Raw genomic sequence first — 22,301 nt, forward strand, 5'->3', positions numbered from 1 at the left:
GTTTTTCTTTTGCTGGCTGACATGTCTGTTTCAGCATTATCCAGAGAGCTGCCGTAACATACAGACTTTTATCTAGGATTGACAAGGGAAGGAAATTTAACTGGAAAGGGCAACAATAAACCAGTGATTTTCCAAGTCACGCGAAGGCCTCCTGGCAGGTACAGGTATCCTGGGGATGCGCAAAAGCCCCAGGAAAATGCCATCCAGCCTCTGCCGTTGCTTTCTTCCTCCCCCCCAAACTCCCTTCCCTTTGGCAGCCCCGCAAAGGGTTTAACATTTACTCGGAGCCAACGCAGGCAGGACACGAGCCAGCCCAAAGGCGATGGCTTGGCACAGGGAGGAAAAAACAGCTTGCAGAACGTGCCCATCTCCCCCGTTTCCTCCCCTCGCCTCTGCCGGCGTGCCAAGTCAGGTGGCTGCACCAGCGCCTTCGGCACAGCGCCAGCTTCTTCACCCAGGAGATCCGAAACCTCTCAAACCGGCCCGATGCCGTACGGTCCCCGCGGTCCCCCAGCCCCTGTAGAGGACACGAGGTGTGCAGGAGCTCGGCGAGGGGCTGTGGCTGAGCCACAGATAAGCACTGGTAACGCTATGGAAGAGAAGAGACCTCCGATCCCAAAAGCGGGACTCTGTGCTACAGCAGACTCGCTGAAGCCACTGCAGGCTATTCATTTCTCCCCTTGCTGGCCTGTTCCCAGGTCTTTAAAAAACAAGGGTGAGCTCAAGCTGGAAGGGAAGGGGTTTGAGATGGGAAGTGCCTGCATCCCACAGCCACACATCAGCAGGAGCGCCTGCCGCCTCAGTCCCTTCTGGGCACCCATGATCCGTATTTCAGGTTCTCTCCCAAAAACCAGTATCCAGGACCTAGGCACACAATCCTTACTCATACCACAGAATCACATTTCCTGGGTCGTCTTCCTTTTCAAAACTTAACCAGTGCTATCAACTACACTTAAGAGGGCTCTCGGAGCACCTCAGGTGGTTTTTCCCAGCACATTTTTATCCAAGGCAGTCACCTTTTCACAGAGGAGAGCCTTTGTGGATGTGCTTATCGTATTTCTCCATAACTGTAGCAGTTAATAAGAATTCATCCCAGGCCCAAGTGAGTGACTAAAAGCTGCTGCCATCTGAAAGCTCTGTGGTGGCCTGCATGAAATAATGAATGGAATTACTCCAGCTAATGGCAACTATTTAGAAACAAAACAAAACACACCATTTTTGGCTGGGCACGGACTGAAGGGGCTGCCACTGAAGCTAGCTGTTTTAAAATGTCTCTGAAAAAAAGGGAAGCTTGCATGTATTTGCTATGCGGGCAGTCCAATTCAATTAATAGAATAAAAGCAAAAGGATGCAGCGTTCTTTGGTAATCTCATCTGAGACACGAGATGCACTGTTGTATCATAAATCATATATACAAGAGAACAAATCCATCAGCCTTAACTATCTCAACAAATTCATTGTCTTTCATTACCATTTGGTTTCTGAACATTGAAATGCATGAATGGCAGAGGAATTTTCTTTTAAAATGTAGACATTTAAAGAGGGTTTTTAAAAATAATTTAAAAACAAAAATCTAGACTAAACATGTTTCATTGTTTCGAGTGATAAATGATTTTAAGAACAATTCAGTGACTTATCAGTGGGATCATAGGTTGACCTACACAACAGATTACGCCACAAGGGAAATGACTTCCTATGAGCTTAATCATTAGGATGGAATTATTTCTCTTCCTTTTGATACTTTCCCAAGTTTATTAGTTGTTGAGAAATGAAGATGATCAAATGGTTTGGTTGCCCTTTGCTGCCTTCTTAAGCATTTCATCAAAGTCAAGGTTAGGAAATAAACAGTTTCCTTTAAACAATCATTAGCAGTCCTGTACTTCAAAACATAAAACAATCCCTTACTGGAAATGAAAGCAAGACTGCTCAGTTAACTGGCATGCACTTTTGTCTGCATGTTGCGGAACTACACTCGGAAGTTCAAGCGTCCTGTCTGGGCACGCACCTCGGTACTTTGATTTTCAAAACCACTGAACACCTGACAGTCCTCCTGGACAATCTCAGCTTTTTTGGAAAGAAGGCATTTAATTCTTCAGCATCTATCTGCAAGTTTAGATGCCACCCTGAGTTACGCTTTAACTGACAACAAATTAAGTTTCTAACACGACCTGCAGTTTTGATATGCCAAACAAGCTTACAAATCTCTCTCCAACCCAGGCACCCCTCTCTTAAATTAGAACCTGCCAAGCGACCTTATTACACAGAAGAAAAAATACGGTCCTGCAGAGTTAACGTACTGCCACTCAATCTGACAACTGGGTGAGCGCTCGGCGCGAAGCACAGTTCTGCCGCACACTGCTGGCTTTGGTTTCAGGGGTGCTGCGGCCCACCGGCCCCCACCGCACAGCTCACGTCCCAAGTCCCGGTCAACCCACCCGTCTTTTACTGCTGTGCCAGCGTAACGCAGCGGTACTTAAAGATGACTCCGTGAGACTTTTGCGCTGATGTGGTATATTTAAGACAAAACTACAGTATAAACATTTCAAGATTGGGTTGAGTGGACTACAAATCACAGTTTCTTGTTCCCATGTACAGTTTCAATACAGATCTCAGTGCAGTGCCTAAAACAGTTCATACATCACTACTGTTGTGGAACAGAAGAGGGTGCACTTTGTTTTATAAAAAACAACAAATAAATTATACATTGAGAGCTATTGCCAAGCTTTACATATATAAAAGGTAAAAATACAGTAGTTAGTGTGGCTTTAACAAAACAAAAATATCTAGCTAAAAAAATATCCTGACATACTTTAAAAATACACTTGTCCAGTTACAGGTGTGTGTGTGTGTGTTTATGCAGCAGAGTGCTCAAGCCAAACAGTAAAAAGGAGGTGAATTTTGTAGGAGAACCTCGGGGCTCCAGGCTGCGTAGGGTCTGACGCCACCGCAGGGGCAGTACCCCCCCGCATTTCCAGCGGGTGCGCACAACCACGCACGATGCTGAGTGATGGATCCTGGCTTTCAACAGACTGTGCCAACCGCTTGGATCTCCCTCCTCAAGGCTGTGACAAGACAGTGCAGCACTTAGTGAAATCGCACCACCTGCACCTCCATTTGAGCGTGGCAGGAGGGCCCTGTACTTACGGCGATGGTGCTAACGCTCAGACCAAGCACACACGGACTACACACTGAAAGGCCATTACCATGGATTATTTTTATTTTTTGGTATAAAAGTTACGATTGTCCAGCTGCATTTGAAAGCTGTGATGTTACCATGTCTAACAGCTATATATATATATATACTACGACTTTCTAGACTAACAAACAGTCTATGTGCCCAGATAGAGCTTTAAATGCTAGCTGGCTGTGAAACAGAGCTGCTAACACTTAATCTGTAGAAGATTTGGGTTGTACCAGAATATGTTCACGATGTGAAAAATATATCCAGTGCTGTTTGTGAAGGACATGCTGATCTTAACAGTACATCTTTGCTTCAAGAAACGAGAATGAGCAAGGTGCAGACAAAGGGATAACAGGCAAGGGCTGAAAATAGTTTGTGGACAGAGACCGAAATGTAACCGGACTGCCCACCTGAGCTCCTCTTCTGGTGCTGCAAATTTTCTCGCCAAAGTTGAGTCCAAAAAATTGTCCAAAACATAGGTTTTACACAGCTGTCTGTGACAAAGTATACGTGGAATTTAAGTTTAAAATCAAATACATTCAAGGTAGTTCATTAACCATGTTTTCTGTCATGTGACTTACCTAATATTAAACCCCATTACCACCAAACTAAAGAAGAGATTCCCTTAATTCAAATGCAAGAGAGCCTAACTCCCACATTTTAATACCCATTTCAAAAGCCCATGGTAAGACCGTTGCCGTGTATTCAGCACATGCAGACTCTCTGGCTTCTCTTCCTCTTGGACTAAATGGGTGAGACTGAAATGCAGTTCTAAGATCCACCACCAGGGTTTTTTTGTTATTATAAATGTTAAGATTTCTATAAAATCTTTTACTCCAATCACTTATGGAGCGTCACTGGAGTAAAATCACTTTTATTTTCAGATCTGATCACTTATGCTTTTAGTTTAAGTTATTATTTTTTAATTATAGAGTTAAAAAAAAAGCACCCATCGCTGATCAGCATTGCATGCACACGCAGCAAAAGGGTACAAGGCCAGTTAATGAGGACAGGCTGGGAGATGCATTAGCAAGCCAATAGGGGATAACTTTGTTAGGGAGAAAAAAAAAAATTGAACTTTTTTTTTTTTTAAATCAGGGAGCTGGCTTTTTCCAAATGACTGCAAGAGAACACACGTTTATTCATTCCTGTCAACTCTTACAACTTTTAAGTGGTTGGCAGACCTGCCAACATCCCAACACCAGATTCACACAAAAGTTTTATTTATAAATCTCTAAATAAATACCAGAAAATAAACTTTTAGAGGATGGTTGGACCTTAGAGCCAATCAATCAATAGTATAGCAATCGTAAGAAAATCCCTTTTTCTCAGTAGCACACAGGCATTAATTAATACTTTATAACACTAACTCTAAGAACTATTATACCTATTTGTGTTTGATAAAATGCAGGCAATGAGTAACGCTACGTTACCTGTTAGCCAGTCATGATACAACATGATACCTATAGTTTTAAAGCAAAACAGCGGTACCAAACTACAGGATGTTCAGATACATACCTATGTGTCTGTTCAGATCATGTAACTGTGGTCCCTCAGTCTCACCAGGCTCCCTACATAACCAATGATTTGGATCAGCTAAATGAGCTACATTGTCTTAAATGGAGCGGATATTTGCTCCCAGTACCAGATATCACTGGGAAGAGTCAGGTTTGGAGCCCCAAATCTACTAGAAATTGCAAGTCCCAGTTTAACAGTTTAAAATTTTGAATTTTAAAATAAAGTTTCAAGTTTTAGTCCTCTGAAAATTGAGGAAGACCATGCCTCTCTGAAATTTTCGTGTGTGCGCACGTTGTGTGTAAATACAACATTCCCCTCTGATCACCACTATCCCGACCATGCTGAAATAACAGTTGGCTACTTGGAACCATTTAGATTTTAGGGGGACACACTCACCACACATGTTATTTACTTGTTATTTGCTGTATGTGACTGCTCGGGAGGAATCCAAGGATGGTTTTCAACACGCAATGCTGTAAAACTGTAAGCTTCTGTTATTCTACTTTTGGGAGGGATTCAAGCTAACAGTTCACAGAGCTCCTGAACCCAATGGGAAGAGTCAAATATCAAACATGCCTTAAAGAAAATGCTACTGCATTCTGTCTATTTACAAAACCAACACATGTAGCTGGCGAATGCCAGCTCAGCTGCTGAGCAAACAGATCAATAGCAAGTGCCAAGTTTCCCCACACAGTCCTGGCTTTGTGCAGGAAGCAGACTGTTGCAGCCATAGCTTCCCTTTTCCTGCAGGAACTTTGCTGGCAACTGTATTATTAATCCAGACTAAGACATTCGATATTTGAATCGGGAACCTTCTACTTTAATATGCGATAAGGCCCAGACTTAAACGTATAAAAAAATCCAATACTCAACTGGAAGTAGTGACAGAGCTGAACGGCTGGCGAGCAGAAACACCCCGCCTGGTCCAGAACAGCAGCTCCCCAGTGGCTGGCAGTGCGGGGAGCGGGGAGCCTGCCCCCGCAGTGCTTTAGGCGCGGGCTAGAGGGGGGACCTGGAGCGCCTGCTACCGATTCTGACTCCCAGCTCTTGAGGCAATGGCTGCAAATCACTGTCTGCAGAGAGTCGCTCTGGTATGTCGGTTCTAAGAGCTCCCCATCGTTTCTGCGTTGCTCCATTAAGGCCTCGGGGGTTTTCAGGAGTGGCAGTGGGCCGCGTAAATGCCACGTGGCTTCTTCCTTAACGCTCTCATTCAGCATCTTGCAAACAAGAGCACAAGAGCAGCAGTAAGAACACCCTAGTCCGAAAGCAGCCGCCTAGCTGGGCACCAGCTTACTTGCACAACCCGCAGTGGTTTGGTCCAAATCTGTGTCTACACTGAGAGACGTGCATGCAGCCGGTGTGCAGAAACGAGGCTGTGCATTACAGGTTTCCGAACCAACTTTCACATTTAAAATTGTTTCTAAGAACCACATGTATATAAACATTTATAAACAGCAGCACTATGCAGAAAACATCCTCCAATGCCAGTCATATTTACAAGCCTCTTCCTAAGAAAGAAAGATCCCAGTTGTTCCATCTGTGCTTCCCTGTCAGGAGACGCGGAGTTCATCATCGGGCTTCTGTATTTCTCCTCCCTCTGACTCTGCATTGGCCTTTTCACAGGCTGTATCCCCAAAGTCCATGTGCTCACCTCTACATGTCCACATGAGGATCCTGCTGCCCAGGACTCAAATGATCTCTTCTAACTGTACACACTGCGTCTTGTACTTCACCTGAGCACCAAAAGGCCTTCGCCAGCTCTGTGGAGCATGCTCTTGCAAGTGCTCCTACCTTCCTTCTACAAAGAAGTGAACTGCTTACAAGAACATTTCATCTTTTTTTCCTGTTTTCACCTTATTCGTTCTACTCTTTGTTCCACATAAAACTATTAGATGACACTTGGAACAGGATTTGAAGTGGTGTTAACTGATCTAGTTGTACCCTCATGCCGCTAACATACCTGGTAAGTATTCCCAAAGCACAGCATCTGGAAACAACACCCAGAAACAGTATGAATAGAAACAAGAAAATTCTTCTCCTTCCTAGTCCTATATGACAACAAAACTAATCAATAAGCAATTCCTGAAGTAAACTGTACTCATACCTTCACTGCTTCAGCATTTAAAATATACATATCTCCAGCCTAAAATGCATGTATTTGAGACATATAGGAAATGAAATAATCAGTGTCAAAAACGTGGGACCTCTGCTGTAGTCTGCTAATGCTGTAAGCTGTTTGGCAGGTTAATTTGTCTTTTCCTGGTTGCAACAAGCAGCTCAAATCCCGTCAATGTAGTTGGTCATTGACAGACTAGATTTTCATTCTTTACAGGTACTGTAACAAGAGGTGCGAGGATTATTAAGGGGTTTAAGGCCAAAAAGGAGAGTATGTGTTGGTAAAACAAAGGAAAAACAGAATAATCACACAGAAGAAAATGTCCTTGGCCGCATGAAACTGTGAGCCACCGTACATAGTATGGCCACAAGGTGGCCCTACAAGTTCTAATCTTTCCAATATTAATCTACAGAGGTCAGGGATACCGTGCTCTCACACTACATAGCTAACATCACAGTGAACGCTTCCTATTAACACTTGAGAGGCAGCACAGAGTAAGTAAGACTAAACCTAGTGTGAGCGGAACACAGCTAGATTCTGTTCCTCACATTCAGAACTAGCTCCAGTGTGGTATTTCATTTCTCCTGAGGGAGAAGATCAAACGTGCATGTGGTTTTATATCCCGGTTCAGACTGTAATTCCAGTTAGATTGCAATAAATGTAGAAGTCTCTTCCTGGATCCTAGCAAACCAGCCGGCCGTTTGACTCCTGTTCAGCAAGAGTTTGATCCCAAGCAAGTCTTTCAGAAGGATCCCTTGGAGATATGTTAGTAGATTTGAGTTTTTACAAGGTGGGAAGTGCAGAAACTCCTTCTTCTAGAGTTCAGTGGTGAGTAAACATTTTGTTCTTATTGTAGCATCCTCAGTGACTGGGCTAAAAGGGAAAAAAATGAGGCCCTGTAAATATACTCCTCCAAAAAGATCTGCCACGATGGATTAAAAAAAAAAAAAAAAGATTAGTATTGTTCCAAAGAGTATTAATAGCTGTTCCCCTTGTAATTTAATGACCCCAATGGACAAACCTTTCCAAAGAGCAAACTGAATGGATTTCACACATTGCAGCAGTAGCATCATTGCCATCCGCACCCGCATTGTAAGGGCTTCACTGAAACGCCTGATCATCACTGCCATCATTCTGCCTCACCAGCACGGCAGAATGGAATAGCAAGGGGAAGAGTTTCTACAGATTCTGTTCTCTGACTTCCTTACAGCTTGGAAATAACTGGGGGACATCCCTCTCCACCCCTGCCAATCCCTGACAGTTATTGAAACACTGTCAAGAGACTTCTCAGAAAATTCATCTGTACCATAATTTTAGTCCAGTACTAAAACATGGTAGCAGATAAGGAAAGAAACTGAAGTGAAATGATAATTAAAAAGAATTAATCTATTTTATAGCACTTACAATGACAACAGGTTTACCTCCAACTCCAGCTAAATTTGTATGCTTTGTTCCTTTACCTACTTGAATTAAAAAAGAAGTTTTCTTACCCTTCAAACAATGTTATATAAAAATATACACATCAGCTCCTCTATTTATTTATAAGATTTCAAATGCTATGAAGTGAGACAGAACTATAGTTCATAAGCACAGCAAAACAAGCCACTGTGTCTAAATGACCACTGTAACAACTTAAGTGGAAGTAGTAAGAGCACATCATTCCTTTCCACCCCATACAGACTTCTGAAGTGAGTGCTGAGGAGACCTTACCTTGCAAGGACTTCGGATGTCTGCTGGGATGGTGGCAATCCAGCTGACGACGTCAAAGTCTCCGTGCTGCCTTTCACTGCCTTCATAGCTAAGGCAACATCATTTCCCAAAGGCCCGTTGGAAATTAGTCCAGTCTGAATTGGGGAGAATGAAACAGGAAACTGAAATAAAAACCTGCCAGGACAAGACAAGCTAATTTTTCCAATATGATTTATTTATTAACAGTAAAAACTAAGATTCATCAAGTTCCAGGGTGGGATTCACTAAATGTAAGTTCTTAAAGAAACTTTATGGCATTTACCCACAATGTAACACAGCAAGAATGAAGTTTAAATATTAACAGGATATGTATGTTGTTCGACTTATTCCAGCTGAATTAGTTTGCTTTAGTTTTGGTCTGGTACATTATTTTATGGGCTTTCAAATTATTACAAATTGTTATATTTTATTATTATTTTACTTGAGCTCCTGTTTCTTAATCATGACAAAAGTTTTCTTTTTTCTTTTCTTTTTTTTTTTTTTTTCTGTTGTTGTTAAGGAATAGTCAACTCACTGGCACTATCCACCTCGGTATTATCGTGGGCTGGGAAGACACCTACAAAAAGCAAACAAACGCTCATTAGAAAAGGCTGGAAGTAGCTGAGAACATTCTCAAAACAACATTGCCTCCCAAAACAATACTGCCTCCCAAAATGATCTTGGATATTTGTCCATCACTAGCCTTTGAACCACGCTAGTGATTAGCCACAGATGATGTGACTTCACATGAAAAGGTAAATGGCACCCACACAGCATACACCTAATACCCGCTCACTCACAGAAACTCACTGGTAGCAGTTTCAGCATAGCGCTCCCCTCCAAGAGGCTACTGAACCCATTATGTTTTTTCTGTTTTGTGGACAAAGTTAACCGAGAGCACACTTCTGTGAACAGTTTAAAGGTCCTACTCCTTCCCCTTTTTTTGGTGCATGCAATGTAACTCCTTTTTCGCCGGCACAGATTATAAGAGATTTTTTTATCTACATAAAAGGGTAGATTTGTATTAAAAGTTTATTTTTCAAGTATTTATTTTATATATATACACACACATATGAATGTCTGTGTGCATATATACACATTTACATATAATTTCTGAAGTATTATATAAACCCAAAAGCCTAAGAAGCAGGCTGGTACTTGCAGGTGTACTAAAGTAAGACTACAGGCTCTTGTGGCACAGCTACAAGTTAACTCTTCAGGTTCCTTCACTTCCATTACAAAGGTGCAGGGTCTACAAGCCTACGCCAGCCACCCTTCAAGTAGGGGTGCATATATGCAGTGATCCAGGTCAATCACCACTTCACTCTGCCACAGCAGATCCAAGCCTGGTGGAGAGATACTAAAGCCAGAGGACAGTTTATGAGTAAAAACCACTGTACGTGTGAAGGAATAAGTTTGGTTTTGAAATACATTTACCCGAGGTGTGGCTTCTGTAAAGTCAATTAGATTCTCTGTCAGTGATGTTAAGGAAACGTCCTGGTCATCTGGAGCGCTCTATGGAATAAATCAGTTTTGAATTGAATTCCCAGTAGTAACCAGATAGGTCTGCTGAATACTTTAGTGGCTTCCCAAGTTACAGACCAGTGTCCTTAATGAACACCACTGTTTATCAGGCCTGTCTTCTCAAATCTTTCCACATGATCTTTTTTAATAGCCTATTCATTTCACTTACTGTCATCAATGCACTGGAAACAATGTCATTGCCATGTAAGCTGTGAAACTGTCCATTCTCCTATGCGAAGATGGGGTACTGTGCCATTTGACAAGAAGGTCAGCGAGGTCTATGAGCTGAGTATTTGAACTCAGAAGATGAAACTGATAATTATTCAGTGGGATCAACTACATAGAACTGGTTTAGAGGGACAACAACTAAAGGGTATGGTGCTTTAGTGATCCAGAATAACCCCTCAGTCTGCTGAAGTAACAGCAGAGTCCAGTGTTGGACTCCTCTTTTCTTTTGGAGAGGGACAAAGGAAAGTTGACCTCTGAATTACTATGTGCATTCCATGGAGTCCAGTTAAAAATTACCTTATCCTTAGGGTAACCAGAATACAACAATTAAACATTTCAATTTAAAATTTTCCCTCTGTGGTTATTTTTACAGGAATTGCTTATGTCAGAATTTCATCCCTGCAGTCTCTCTCCTGGAGCACCAAATCATTGGGATGTAAGGGGCTCCCCACCAACGTGAGGAAAACAATCAGTTTAGAAAAGTAAGTGTCAGGCAAAGAACCTGAAAGGACAGTTAGAAATGGCCTTTGCAGAGATGTGTACAGTGTCCCTGTCTGCTCCAGAAAGCACTCTTTGGCATTCACCAGTGACTGGTATTCACTGAGTTATGAGAGGCATGCAGCAAGGTCTGCTGCGCTTGCCTGGAGGCATCAGTAGCTCAGAACATGACAGACAGAGACCTTCCAGGCTGGCAGGTGGTGATACCTTTGATACAGCAACCTCCTCAGCCGGAGCTAGATTAGCTGGAATCAGCAGGTCCTCAGGGTTAGAGGCAGCGTTGTCCTCATTTAACACATTACTGAAAGGAGAAAATATTCTCATCAGCACGCTGCTTCCCTGATAGGCTCAACCCAAAACCTCAACACCAGTTCCATGTGAGGCAGACAAAAGACGGATGTTTGTGGGTATGTTGAAGTAAATGCCCTCCAACTACCTCTGCAGATTACTGCTCTCTTTCATAGTTTCAGCTATGGCTGTGTATAGACCCAAAAGTATCAGTGTCTTCTATCTCAAAGGAGCTTCTTCAGCCCTTGTTTCTGATTTGCCTGAAGCCTTCCCTACCATCCTCTTATCTTCCCTTTCAGAGCCAGGGGCAGCAGGATGTCAGATATTTCAGTCATTTCAGAAGATGAGAGAGATTCGCTTGCTGCTTGCTAGGATACCACCCTGAGGCCTGGCCTACACTGATTAAATGTTGCAACAGTAATTAGAGATGCATCAGTAAACCTGCTTAGTTAGATGTAGCCTAAATGCTCAGCAACTGTTCCTCATCTTTTCAGACCTGTTCATGATAATCTCCACATGATTCCCTTACCCCAGAAACACATTTCTCCTGAATCACTTACGGAACAAAGGTGTTTGAGGCGGGGATTGCTTTCAGCAGCTCTCTTGGGTCTTGAAATACTGGACTGGTTGCTGGGGGACTACTCTGTGCTTTGCCTGACGGGAGAATGTTCCTGGCACAAAACAACAAAAAACAGGTACAACCTTCCACGGAAAGCTCTTCATGAATCACTTGTTACAGCATATTTTTGAGATCGCTAGATGTACATTTTATTCAGTAACCCCATGTGCTCTTTGAGGTTTGACCCATGCTCATCTTCACAAATGGTCGAGAAATTACATGTTGTAACCCTTTAACTTTTTCAATGCCCGAAATCCCACTGGAACTAGCAATCATTTGAGATTCAGTAGTTCTCAGGAAATCAACTGTCAGTGTCAGGGTTTTGTACACAATTTTTTTTCTCCCCTTGAAAACAGCTGCTGTGAACAGACCCATCCCCTCTCCCCATGCTGAAGTTGTTCATGGGTCACAAATAACTCTAGTGATTGAAGATGTTGTTGGAACAATGCTTATCAAATTAAAGCATGGGAGAATAAAGAGTATCTGGATTACCTTGCATATAATAAAACTTAGCAACTATAGCGCTTGCTGGTTTTCATTTTAAAAACACTTCACATTCACCAGGTTAAGCTACACTATGCAAGGTAAAATGCCATGATCACTAAGCCACTGAAAGACTGCACTGAACTGCAGGTTCTCAGTGCTGTACTTGGGTAACTAGATCACGTGTTTCTTCCAAATCTGTTCAGTACCTGGCAACAGCATCCTGAATATTGGAATTCTTGACACGTGTCAGGCTGTCTTCTCTTATGACCTGAGAGGAAAAAAAATGAACAAAGATATAAATTTCTGATACCTGTTTCCATCTTGCGTCAGTTCCGAGATTCACAGAAGGGCCGAGCACCTCCCACCCAGCATGCAAGTGTGCTGTTCATCTACTGCCCAGGGACTTAAAACAACAATTCTATGTGCAAACCTCAGTGCAGAAATAAAAATAATTCACCAGCGTAGCCAAATAAAATACCATTATTTGCTACAGAATTTACTAGAACATGCTAGAAGCACTGTCTTAGTCACAGAATCACGGAATAATTTTTTGGTTAGAAGGCAACCTTTGGAGGTTATCTGGCTCAATAACTACTCAAACCAGGGCTTGTTCAGGGCCTTGTCCAGTTATATAGAATCACAGAATCATAGAATCATTTAGGTTGGAAAAGACCTTTAAGATCATCAAGTCCAACCGTCAGCCATGACCACTAAACCATGTCCTGAAGTGCCTTGTCTACATGCTTTTTGAATACCTCCAGGGATGGTGACTCAACAACTTCCCTGGCCAGCCTGTTCCAATGCCTGACAAATAATATATATATATATATATACATACACATGTGTGTATATATATATATATATACACACATATATATACATGTTGAGTGTCATCAAGGATGGAGATTTCTCCCTGGGCAACCGTTGCAGTACTGGACCACTATTATTGTGAAGAAAGGCTGAAAGGCCTTCTTACTCTACCTTGGACTTTGGCTGTTGGAGCACCCTTATCTGCAAGGCACCTTCTCCAACACCAGGCAATTGAAGAGAATAAAACATCTGAGAATACCACAGTCCTTACCAGTTGAGTATTTACCTTGTGCCCTGCTTCCGCCTGGGCCTTCAGGATATTACTTTTGATATCTGCTGGAAGCCACATTGCTGCTGTGATTGGGCTCTCAATTGCATTGTTAAGACATTTATCTGTCAACTTTACCACTTCACCCTAGACATGAAAAAAAATTTTATTAGAAGCAGTTCCCACGTGGAAAAGTCTGGGCTGAAGTTTATTAACATCTCTGAATAACAACAAGGCTCTGAGTGAGAAGAAACTCACTAGATTTATACTGAAATGAAAAAGCAATTTTTTCCTTTATTTTGGAACTCCATTGTAAAGTCACAGCAAAATAAAGTAAAAAAAGCACAACGCTTAAAAGCGGATATGCAAAACGCTGTGCTAAAAATAGTGTGCAAGAACTGAAGTGGACCCTAAATCTGCAGCCTAGTTTACCGATAGGAGATCAATATAGCAGCCATCATATTATATCATATCAGTATAGCCTAACTATGAGTTGATAATTTACTCTCAAACGCCAATTGGGAAGACTTTTACCTTAAAATCCACTTATAAATTAGAACAACAGTTTAATGTGCTATTAGCTACCTCTCCCGTCGCCGATTACATCGGAGCAAGCTGGCAGCCTGATGCACAATGAAGACAATTAAAAATGAGATACCTTTCACTACAGTATATTTCATTATGCGAACTGCATTTCTTAATTACAAAATGTTAATTAAGCATTCAATCTACTAATTGCTATTTGATTAGCGACAGAAGTTAATTAACTGAGTGGAAACGAAACCTTGTGACCTTTCTTCTGGGGGTAGGACTCAGCAGGGGGAGACAGAGTCCTGCTTTCCCTGCCATATGCCACCCTTGCTGGCTCCAGCAGGCTCTTCCCTGCAGGCAAGTGCTGCGTTCCTGCAACATGCCCCGCAGCAGGCACGCTCCTGCTGCACCCCTGCTTGCAGGAACTGCAGCGTGTCCAGAAGGAACGAAGCCTGTCACATAGAGAGCGAGCAGCGGGGAGAAGTTAAAAAGAGGTGAATACCCGTCCCCCACACAGCTCTCCATCCACTTTCAGCTTTTTTCGCTCACTGAAAACGTTAGGGAGAACTTGTAGGTATTTGGTCTTTAGAGAGAGGGAAAACCATTTCCTTTTCTTATCTCCCTCTAAATCACCTTTCAGGGTATCCAAATAGGAATTTATGAGACCGTCTAAAGGAGAATCTGTTTTAAAATTTTGACCCCAGTCAGCAATGAACTTTGCAAAATAGTCAAGGCTCACTGTCAACATAAAAAGGTATGACGACCAGCAACCAGTGTTGCTACTGACTACTGCTAGCACATAATAAGAGGTGCACAATTCACATAAATCATGAAGACTAACAAAACAATTAATTATTAAACATTTAAGTGCTTTTATTTCAGAGAAGCTGCTAGAATTGCCAAAAGTCCGGAATGATTAAAAATGAATTATTATTATTATTTGTACAGTCACAGTACCCATTTGTAATAATCCTTAAATCCTTACACTGGACCTTGCTGAACCAGATGTTGTATATAACAATCCCTGCACAGAATTTCTAATGCATTATTCCAGTACCAGTGATATAGTAAATCTAATTATTTTAACTGAGCACATCAGTACACTGGTGCTTTAAGCACCATTTTGTGGTTTAACTTCCTCTCAGCTTCCTCCACCTGAACAACCAGTTTAATTAGGACACTCTAGTCTATTAGTGATTACATTCCCAACTTTTGAAAAGTTTAGTACTATTAAGAAATATTTTAATGTAATCAAGTATAAGTTCTGTATCACCAAGGAAATATTTCCATTGATATTAAAGACACATTTTTCTCAATCCCTTCTATTTTGTGCTTGAAAAAAGCACTGGTGTTTTACTGTTTTTTTAATGGAAAGAGCACGTAGCTAGAGGGGAAAGCATCTGGCACCTGATAATGCCTCAAGATGTCTAATTTACAAGACATTTCAGTTGTGCACATAAAACAGTAAAGGTGCTGGGGTTTGTCAATATTCTAGCTCGTTATGAATTTTTATTGTTTCCATGTACTAGACAAACTATATTTGTACTCTATTCTTCAATCAAAATATGGTGCTAGGCAGCAATGTAAAAAGGGAAGGAAAGATTAAAGGCAGCAGCAGAGCGTGCAATCCCAATCCTTTGTGCTTTTGAGCAGCGTTCCTGTTGCCACTGAAAATCACTTTGTGCAGGGAGATGGGAGTCTAACACAGGCACATTTTGGAGCAACTTGCACATGTTTACAGATTGCAATGAATTCAGAAAAAGAAAACCCTCACGTCCTTGCATTTCTAACCCTGGAGCAGACTTCGTATACAGGCAAAAAGGGTGAACTTGTTATTGTTCATTTCACTTCAGAAGCTGATGAAAGTGGAGTGTCGGTGTATTTAAGAGCTGTTTGCTCTCTTTTGTCAGATCTGGTCACTGCACTAGTGAAAGCCAGGAAAGGACAAAGTCGCATTCTTCCATCCCAACAGATTTTGGCAGGGAGCAGCGGTGAAGAATGAAGCCATTCATTCTCCGCTTCCCAGTTCTCATTCTAGAAAGATTTCTCTTTTTCTCTGAAAGAAGACAGATAGCTAGAGAAATATTTCCCTATCAAAGAAATCAATCAAGATTTATTGATTGTAAGTATAGAATTACATGAAGATGATTGTCAGGCCATCTCTGGCCTTGATGGAAAATAGTTAAAGATTTTTAATTGAAGCTGAAGTGAGTAGTTCATTGGCATTTGGCAGTGTCACTTATGAAGTTCAGGATGCAGCTCTGCCTTCATAAGCAGAAAGCTAATACTTTCCCCCAATGCATTTTACCAAACCTTTTATGTGCTGTAACTGTTTCTACATAGGTAGGGTATCTTACGCACTGCTAGAACTTGAGGGAGATGAGACATGCTGAAATTGTAATCACACACTTTCAGAGAGAACACTGTAACGCTGCGTTGATCCCAAGTAACAGCAGACTCCAGGATCTAACCTCATTGCAAGGTTTTAGTGGATATTCTGCAGTCCCATTCAGTTCAGTCAGAAGAAGATGCCATGAACACCTCTTTTACAAATAGATTAAGAACAGAACTAAGTGCAGGAGGAGAGCCAATAGGTACATTTTGTAACAAACACTGCAAGTGGAATTTGTATTTTTTCTAAAGCAGCCCTCAAAAGCAGGAAACAAAGTGGTTTTAATAGTTGTTCTTAGGTCACTCTTTTCAGGACTCATTTCCAAATCATTAACCTTCATCTCTAATCACAACTGGGTGTGCTCATTTGGTTCTACTGCAACCTACATGTCTTTGCAATTTGAAGCATGCAGAATTTAAATTATACAGAGGCAGTCTCTAATCTTTGTCTATCTTTTTAAACAAACACTCTCAAATGACTTCTTGGTAAGCTACATCATAGGCTGAAAAGCTTTATTCAACCTTTTCTACCTGAGGAAAACCACTGATGATCTACTCTTATGTTTTCATAATACAATTTGCACTTCCTTCTTGAAAACTGAAGTCTCCTTTACCCAAAGAAACAATCATACTGGCATACTGTTGATCCATACGCCATGTATTTCTCAGTTATGCAAATGTTCTTGCTCTCTAATCAGGTTACTATCATCCCAGTATCTGTAACCCCTGCACCTCATATGACAGCAGCTGGATAACTGTGACTGTACTGCCTTGGCCGCTGTTTGTTAGATTAGCTCATTACAGGAATCTTATCTTGCTTACTATATAACCGCCACAATTTAAAAATCACTAAGACACTTTTGCTTCATGCTCTCCATTTAACCAATTAAATGTTTTTCCCCTCTCTGTCTGAACTAAAATGGAGCTCAACAGGCAGTAATATTCTGAAATAAACTGTGTTCATTTGCTTTAGTTTATGCAGAGGCAGTGGTTCTGCATAACAGGACCTATAGGCTACTGACTAATCTTCTTAGAGACTTGGTAATCTTTGTAATGCACTCACCAAGCAGAGAGGTGCACAAGGCATCCCTGACAACAGTCCTTAAAGGGGACATGAGCCAAACAGCCTGCAGCACCAAGCATATCAAAGCAGCAGCCTTGTCTCACACGGAGGAGGGGAACAAATGCTCAGGAATAGGCTTAGCCCAAACACTAGACATCTCTCTTGGCACCTGGTTCATTTTACTATTGAGGGAGCAAGAAAAATCATAGCTGCTTCACTGAAAGTTAGATAAATCCTCAGGCCTCCCTGCAAGGGAGGGTAGTACAAACAGAGATAACACTGCCAGGTGTTTTACTCTCTCTGCTTGTCCAAAATGCAGTAAAGCACCTAAAGCTTAAACACTGGGAGAAGCAGAGTGAGGGAAATCCAAATTCCAAAATTTTTAAAGCTCATTATAAAAAAGAAGAACATCCTGCATGGGTGCAGTTGTCTGATAACCGGTGAATCTATGAAAGTTCACTGTTGTAAGGGAGGATCCTGTCCTCTCCATCCCTTCTAGCAACACTACTTATTTTCACTATGGTTCTTGCATTTCTTTGACCCCTTCCACAAACCTATTTAACTCGCCATTTAACAACTTAAAAACCAAACCAAAACAAAACCCAAAAAACCCCAAAACTTTAACAAAAAGTTCAAAACAAAAAAGGCAAAAAAAATTTTGTTTGCCATTTTGTAGGCTACGTTGGTTCACCAAAACATGCAATGATTCCTGGAGGTGACAGAGGAGAGGAGGAAGCTGGGGAAAGGAGAGCAAAGAGGAGCAAGGGAGGAGAGAGCCCTCGCCCTGTTCAGGGCACTGAAGCTCGTACTTTGGCTCAGCTGCCTGAGGAAATGCAGCCTGACTTGCTCAAAAAGATTTATGAGAGCACTAAATCAAACCGCATCACTCCTCTCTGTAAACACACAGAGAACTAACACCTACTTCAGAGAGCAGGTAAAAACTGGTTACTTAACAGGAGGGATGGATCATCAGCAAACTTGGCTCAAAACAAAATGTCAAAACAACATTCTGGGAGGGTTACCAAAGGCAACTGAAAAACACCAGGAGAGCTGTTCACCCCCTCACCCCCTCAAAAAAGACGGTGAACTATACAACACTGTACAGTTAGTAACCTATACATAAAGACAACTGAGGAACATTTCAAGCATTTATGCCTTTTATTCCCATTGATTTTTAGAAAATTTCACCAGGCCACAGCCTGCATATGTGCACATGCACCTCTGCCCCTGATCTTTATCTCACTGCCCTGTCACACACAGGTTTATATGTAACAAAGCATTTGTATTTCCTTTACTATTCCCCAATATTACTCACTCATACTCTTAAAAATCTTGCAAAGGGCCCAGGGTAAGTGGAAGACTTTTCAGAATGATCTGAACAAACGTCAGCGACTCTGCCAGGAGGAATGAAGCCCAAGTACCTGTATATTTATGTTTACGTTGGGACGCTCAGTTGGCACGGGGCTGCTGCGCTCTGTCTCCAGCTGCTTCAGTTTTAGGAACGTGTCTTCAAATACTGAGAAAGACAGAAAAGATATAATCTTCCTAATGTCACTGTGGAGTTATTTGACTTGTAACTTGCATTCTTGCTGAACACTAATTATATGGTTTTAAAGCTGTGGAAAAAAGCACGTGGATGGGGGAAGCTACTTGCTCGACCTTCAATGCAACTTTCAAGCCTACAGACTGTATATACCTAATTGCAACACTCTGAACTCCTGTAAGTTCATTTACCCACCATCCTCACAGTGAACGAGCAAGCAGCAAGAGTTAATTGCTCAGATGGTTGCACTTCACTGTATTTGTGGCTGAAGTCAGATCCCACAAAGAACTGTGACTTTTCCCTTGTACCTCCGTCCTTGGAAAGAAGCTGTTTCCAGCTGAAATGGGGAGAGCTGACCAACTTTGCTGTCCCAGTGGTGGGTTAAACTGTCCTTATGCATATAATCTAAGGGAGCTTTCTAAAACACTTCTGGATTTTTGTAAGGAAACAACCTCATAACAACCTAATCAGTTAACTTTGACCCCACACATCATGATAATATGGAAAAATCTGTAAGTTTGCTTACGATCAGTGTCTACTTTTTCACCAGCAGTTTCCTTTGTGCCAGGATGAGGGCAACTAACAGCCTCTTCTGAATCTCCTGTTGCCAAGCCAACAACTTGACGGCCTACGGCATCATCAACACAAGTTTCTGGTAACTCCGTGCTGTCTAGCAAATCAACAAGAGGTACGCTGCAAAGGCAGAAAAATGGGCAGAGATACACAGAATCATGTTACCACTCTTCCTGTAACAAGAAAAAACTTTAACATATGCAATCTCTTTTTTCAAGCTGTCTTCTGGTAACCAGACACATTCCGTAAAACCTGTTTCAAGTAACTAATAGACATTGGCTTTCAGTGAATTAAAAAAAAAAAAGGAAGGAACATTTCATGTCTGTAGAAGTGACTTCATAACAGACCAGGTCCACACTGCCTGCTGCTTCATCACATAGCAGTGGAAAAAGTGAAGAGAGGAGGAGGGAAGTTTTTATACATTAAATACACTTTTTGGAACAAACATATGAAGTTTTTCTAACAAACCCAAGGTACACTTTAGGATTTTTACAGGAGAAAAAGAAAAGCTAGGGCGAGGGAGGTTGGTACTGTTCACAAAAAACTATTTGTACAGCACTTCACCCAATACTTGTAAGCAGAACAGAAGGCAGAAGGATGCACTACATAGGTCTGCATTGACACGATGTCATGGTTAGGCATACTATAACTAGTTTTCAGTTTTATTAGCTTGGGCAGAGACATGAATGAAACCTCAGCAGTCACAGTATTTTAAGTGAACCACCCAGTTAGGATCACTTTTTTCACCTCCTTTGCTTTCTAATGGAAATGTATCCTTTTTATTTTGTCTTACCATCTGTATTTACAATGAAAATAGAAAAACAATTACAAAGACAAAATATTAAGATGCTTATGTTGTGCAAACAGTCGAGAATCTCTGTATTTACAGAATGAAAATAGAAAAACAATTACAAAGACAAAAGTTATATTAAGATGCTTATGTTGTGCAAACAGTCGAGAATCTCATCCATCTCTTCAAAGTTCAGAAACAGCTAAAGCTATCCTAACAGCAAACTGTAACAAATACAGAAACAACAACTGCCGCAGAAGATGTTGGTTAATCAGACAACCTGTGCACACAACTGCAGTTTGATTGTCACCCATTTCAATCAAAAATCACACTTACATAGTTTGGTTGCAATATTGGTTTAAGAAGAAAAATCTATCACTTTTGAAAGTCCTGTCCCAAATATGCGAACCATGATACCAAGCAAGTACCCACAACAGAACTTACTCTTATGCACGGACAGAGATGTTTCCTACGTGTCAGTTTAGACCAGCTTCTCCCTCATCGCTACCGGGTTAATGCCCCTTGCCTCCCTCCAGCCCCTGGAATTTGGAAGCAGTCCCGTGTTGTCACTAGAGACTCCAGGAAAAAACTCCTCCCTCCAGCTCAAGCACCCAAAAGAATCCTTCCAACGTTAAATATATACCTCTGAAACAGATTACAGGATATCACCGTTTTAGTGCTAATAATGTACGAATCATCTTAAGACAATTAATTGCTGTGAGGTAAGCTGAGGTCACTTGCTTGATTCTCTTAAAGCAGTAGAATAAGAAGCTACTAGCAAAGCAAATAATAGGAAACTTTTCAATCTACTGTACAGCGTCTCTGTGCACCACTAATGGGAAATGGCAAGCAGCAGATAGTCTTGCAAAGGGGGAATGATAGATACAGAGAATTTCAATTATTAGAAGTAATAGGCAGGAACAGATGTTCTTCCAATAAGGCAACAAAGAAAGAGAGACTGAATCCCATACCTTACTAACAGAGGATGCCTATGCATGAGAATGAAAATGTTTTATGATCTTCACATGAAGCTAACACTTTTTTTTCCTATTTTCTGACAGTTTTCTGTAAATAGACTCCCAAATGTTTAATATGACAACCAGTAGAGGAAGTTCAGATTTTGCCTGCAGCACAGAAAGGTGCTGATGCCATGACATGTTGAAGGAACTAGGTATAAGCTCCTACAAGCTCCACGTAAGAGAGGTGATGTAGAGCACCAGTAATACTTCTTTGGTGCTATAATCTTCTAATGCTTTTCTTAGCATTGCAGCACAGTGGAGAAAAAATGAGTGAAAAATTGAATTTATCTTCATTGGAAAATTGCTGGGACAATTACACTAGCCTTTTTGTCCCCCCCGACAACTGCAGTAACATTTACTAGACAGACAAGACAATTGATTCAAAAACCTGCCCACTAGAGATAAGGGCAGTATTGAAATCTGGTGGCATATTCAAATGGCACACTCACTGTCTAGTGTTGCTCTAAAAGTAGGGTACTACTTACATTAAGGTGATGACAGTTTGTAGAAAACCTTATTGCCATTTGTGCCACGGGATGGAGGACTGGCTGAGGTAGCAAGGACAACTGGGGTGAGTCCCTGCAGCTTCACCCCTGCATCAAAGCAGGGCCTCAGGGAAACAAAATGAATTTTAGGGAGACTCAAGAGAAGCCTCCTAAGCCAAGATTCAGGTAGGAATTGGCCCCATTTTTGCCTTCAGACCCACTGAAACACTTACTCAGCCACCCTGAGACAGGCAGTCACAAGAGGAAAGTCATACTAGAGAGACCCTCAGCCACTGGAATTTGCAGGCACAAAAGATGAGTTACCCAAAGAGCGCTAAATTGTTCGAGGCCACCCAGATTCTTCACCCTCTTCAGAGCATCAGCAGGAAGTCTACCATGCAGGCTTCATAAATGGCCAGACTACAGAAGTAAAAAGCACAAAGACACTATTTTCATCACTGCACAGAATTTCTGACTTCTCTTACAAAACACTGAAGAACTGTCATGCCAATCATAAGGGAAATAATAAAAGGCTTGCCAGGAAAAGTAGGACTTCTGCGACAGTCAGTGTGCAGTACTCAAGAATGAAATAGGCATTAGCTTTCCATGTTCCTGTATTTACCCACATACAAAGGGATATTT

General features: G+C 41.5%; 1 protein-coding gene across 6 annotated transcripts in view; it reads right to left on the bottom strand.

Moving 5' to 3' along the window:
- Window positions 1-2,494: 2,494 nt before the first annotated feature.
- Window positions 2,495-22,301, bottom strand: part of EPB41L5 (erythrocyte membrane protein band 4.1 like 5) — a 61,217-nt gene continuing 41,410 nt past the window's right edge. For 3 of the 6 annotated variants that reach the window (XM_069781029.1, XM_069781030.1, XM_069781031.1), the window contains exons 17-26: window positions 19,319-19,485; window positions 18,671-18,765; window positions 13,283-13,411; window positions 12,393-12,454; window positions 11,642-11,752; window positions 11,001-11,094; window positions 9,981-10,058; window positions 9,079-9,120; window positions 8,526-8,659; window positions 2,495-7,688 (exon numbers count right to left, since the gene is read on the bottom strand). In XM_069781029.1, coding sequence (XP_069637130.1) covers window positions 7,631-7,688; window positions 8,526-8,659; window positions 9,079-9,120; window positions 9,981-10,058; window positions 11,001-11,094; window positions 11,642-11,752; window positions 12,393-12,454; window positions 13,283-13,411; window positions 18,671-18,765; window positions 19,319-19,485 — 970 coding nt within the window. In that variant the 3' untranslated portion in view covers window positions 2,495-7,630. The remainder of the gene's footprint in view (window positions 7,689-8,525; window positions 8,660-9,078; window positions 9,121-9,980; window positions 10,059-11,000; window positions 11,095-11,641; window positions 11,753-12,392; window positions 12,455-13,282; window positions 13,412-18,670; window positions 18,766-19,318; window positions 19,486-22,301) is intronic. The other 3 variants (XM_069781034.1, XM_069781033.1, XM_069781035.1) reach the window with 3 other exon arrangements.

Source organism: Haliaeetus albicilla, chromosome 4, assembly GCF_947461875.1.
Source record: "Haliaeetus albicilla chromosome 4, bHalAlb1.1, whole genome shotgun sequence".
Lineage (NCBI taxonomy): Eukaryota > Metazoa > Chordata > Aves > Accipitriformes > Accipitridae > Haliaeetus > Haliaeetus albicilla.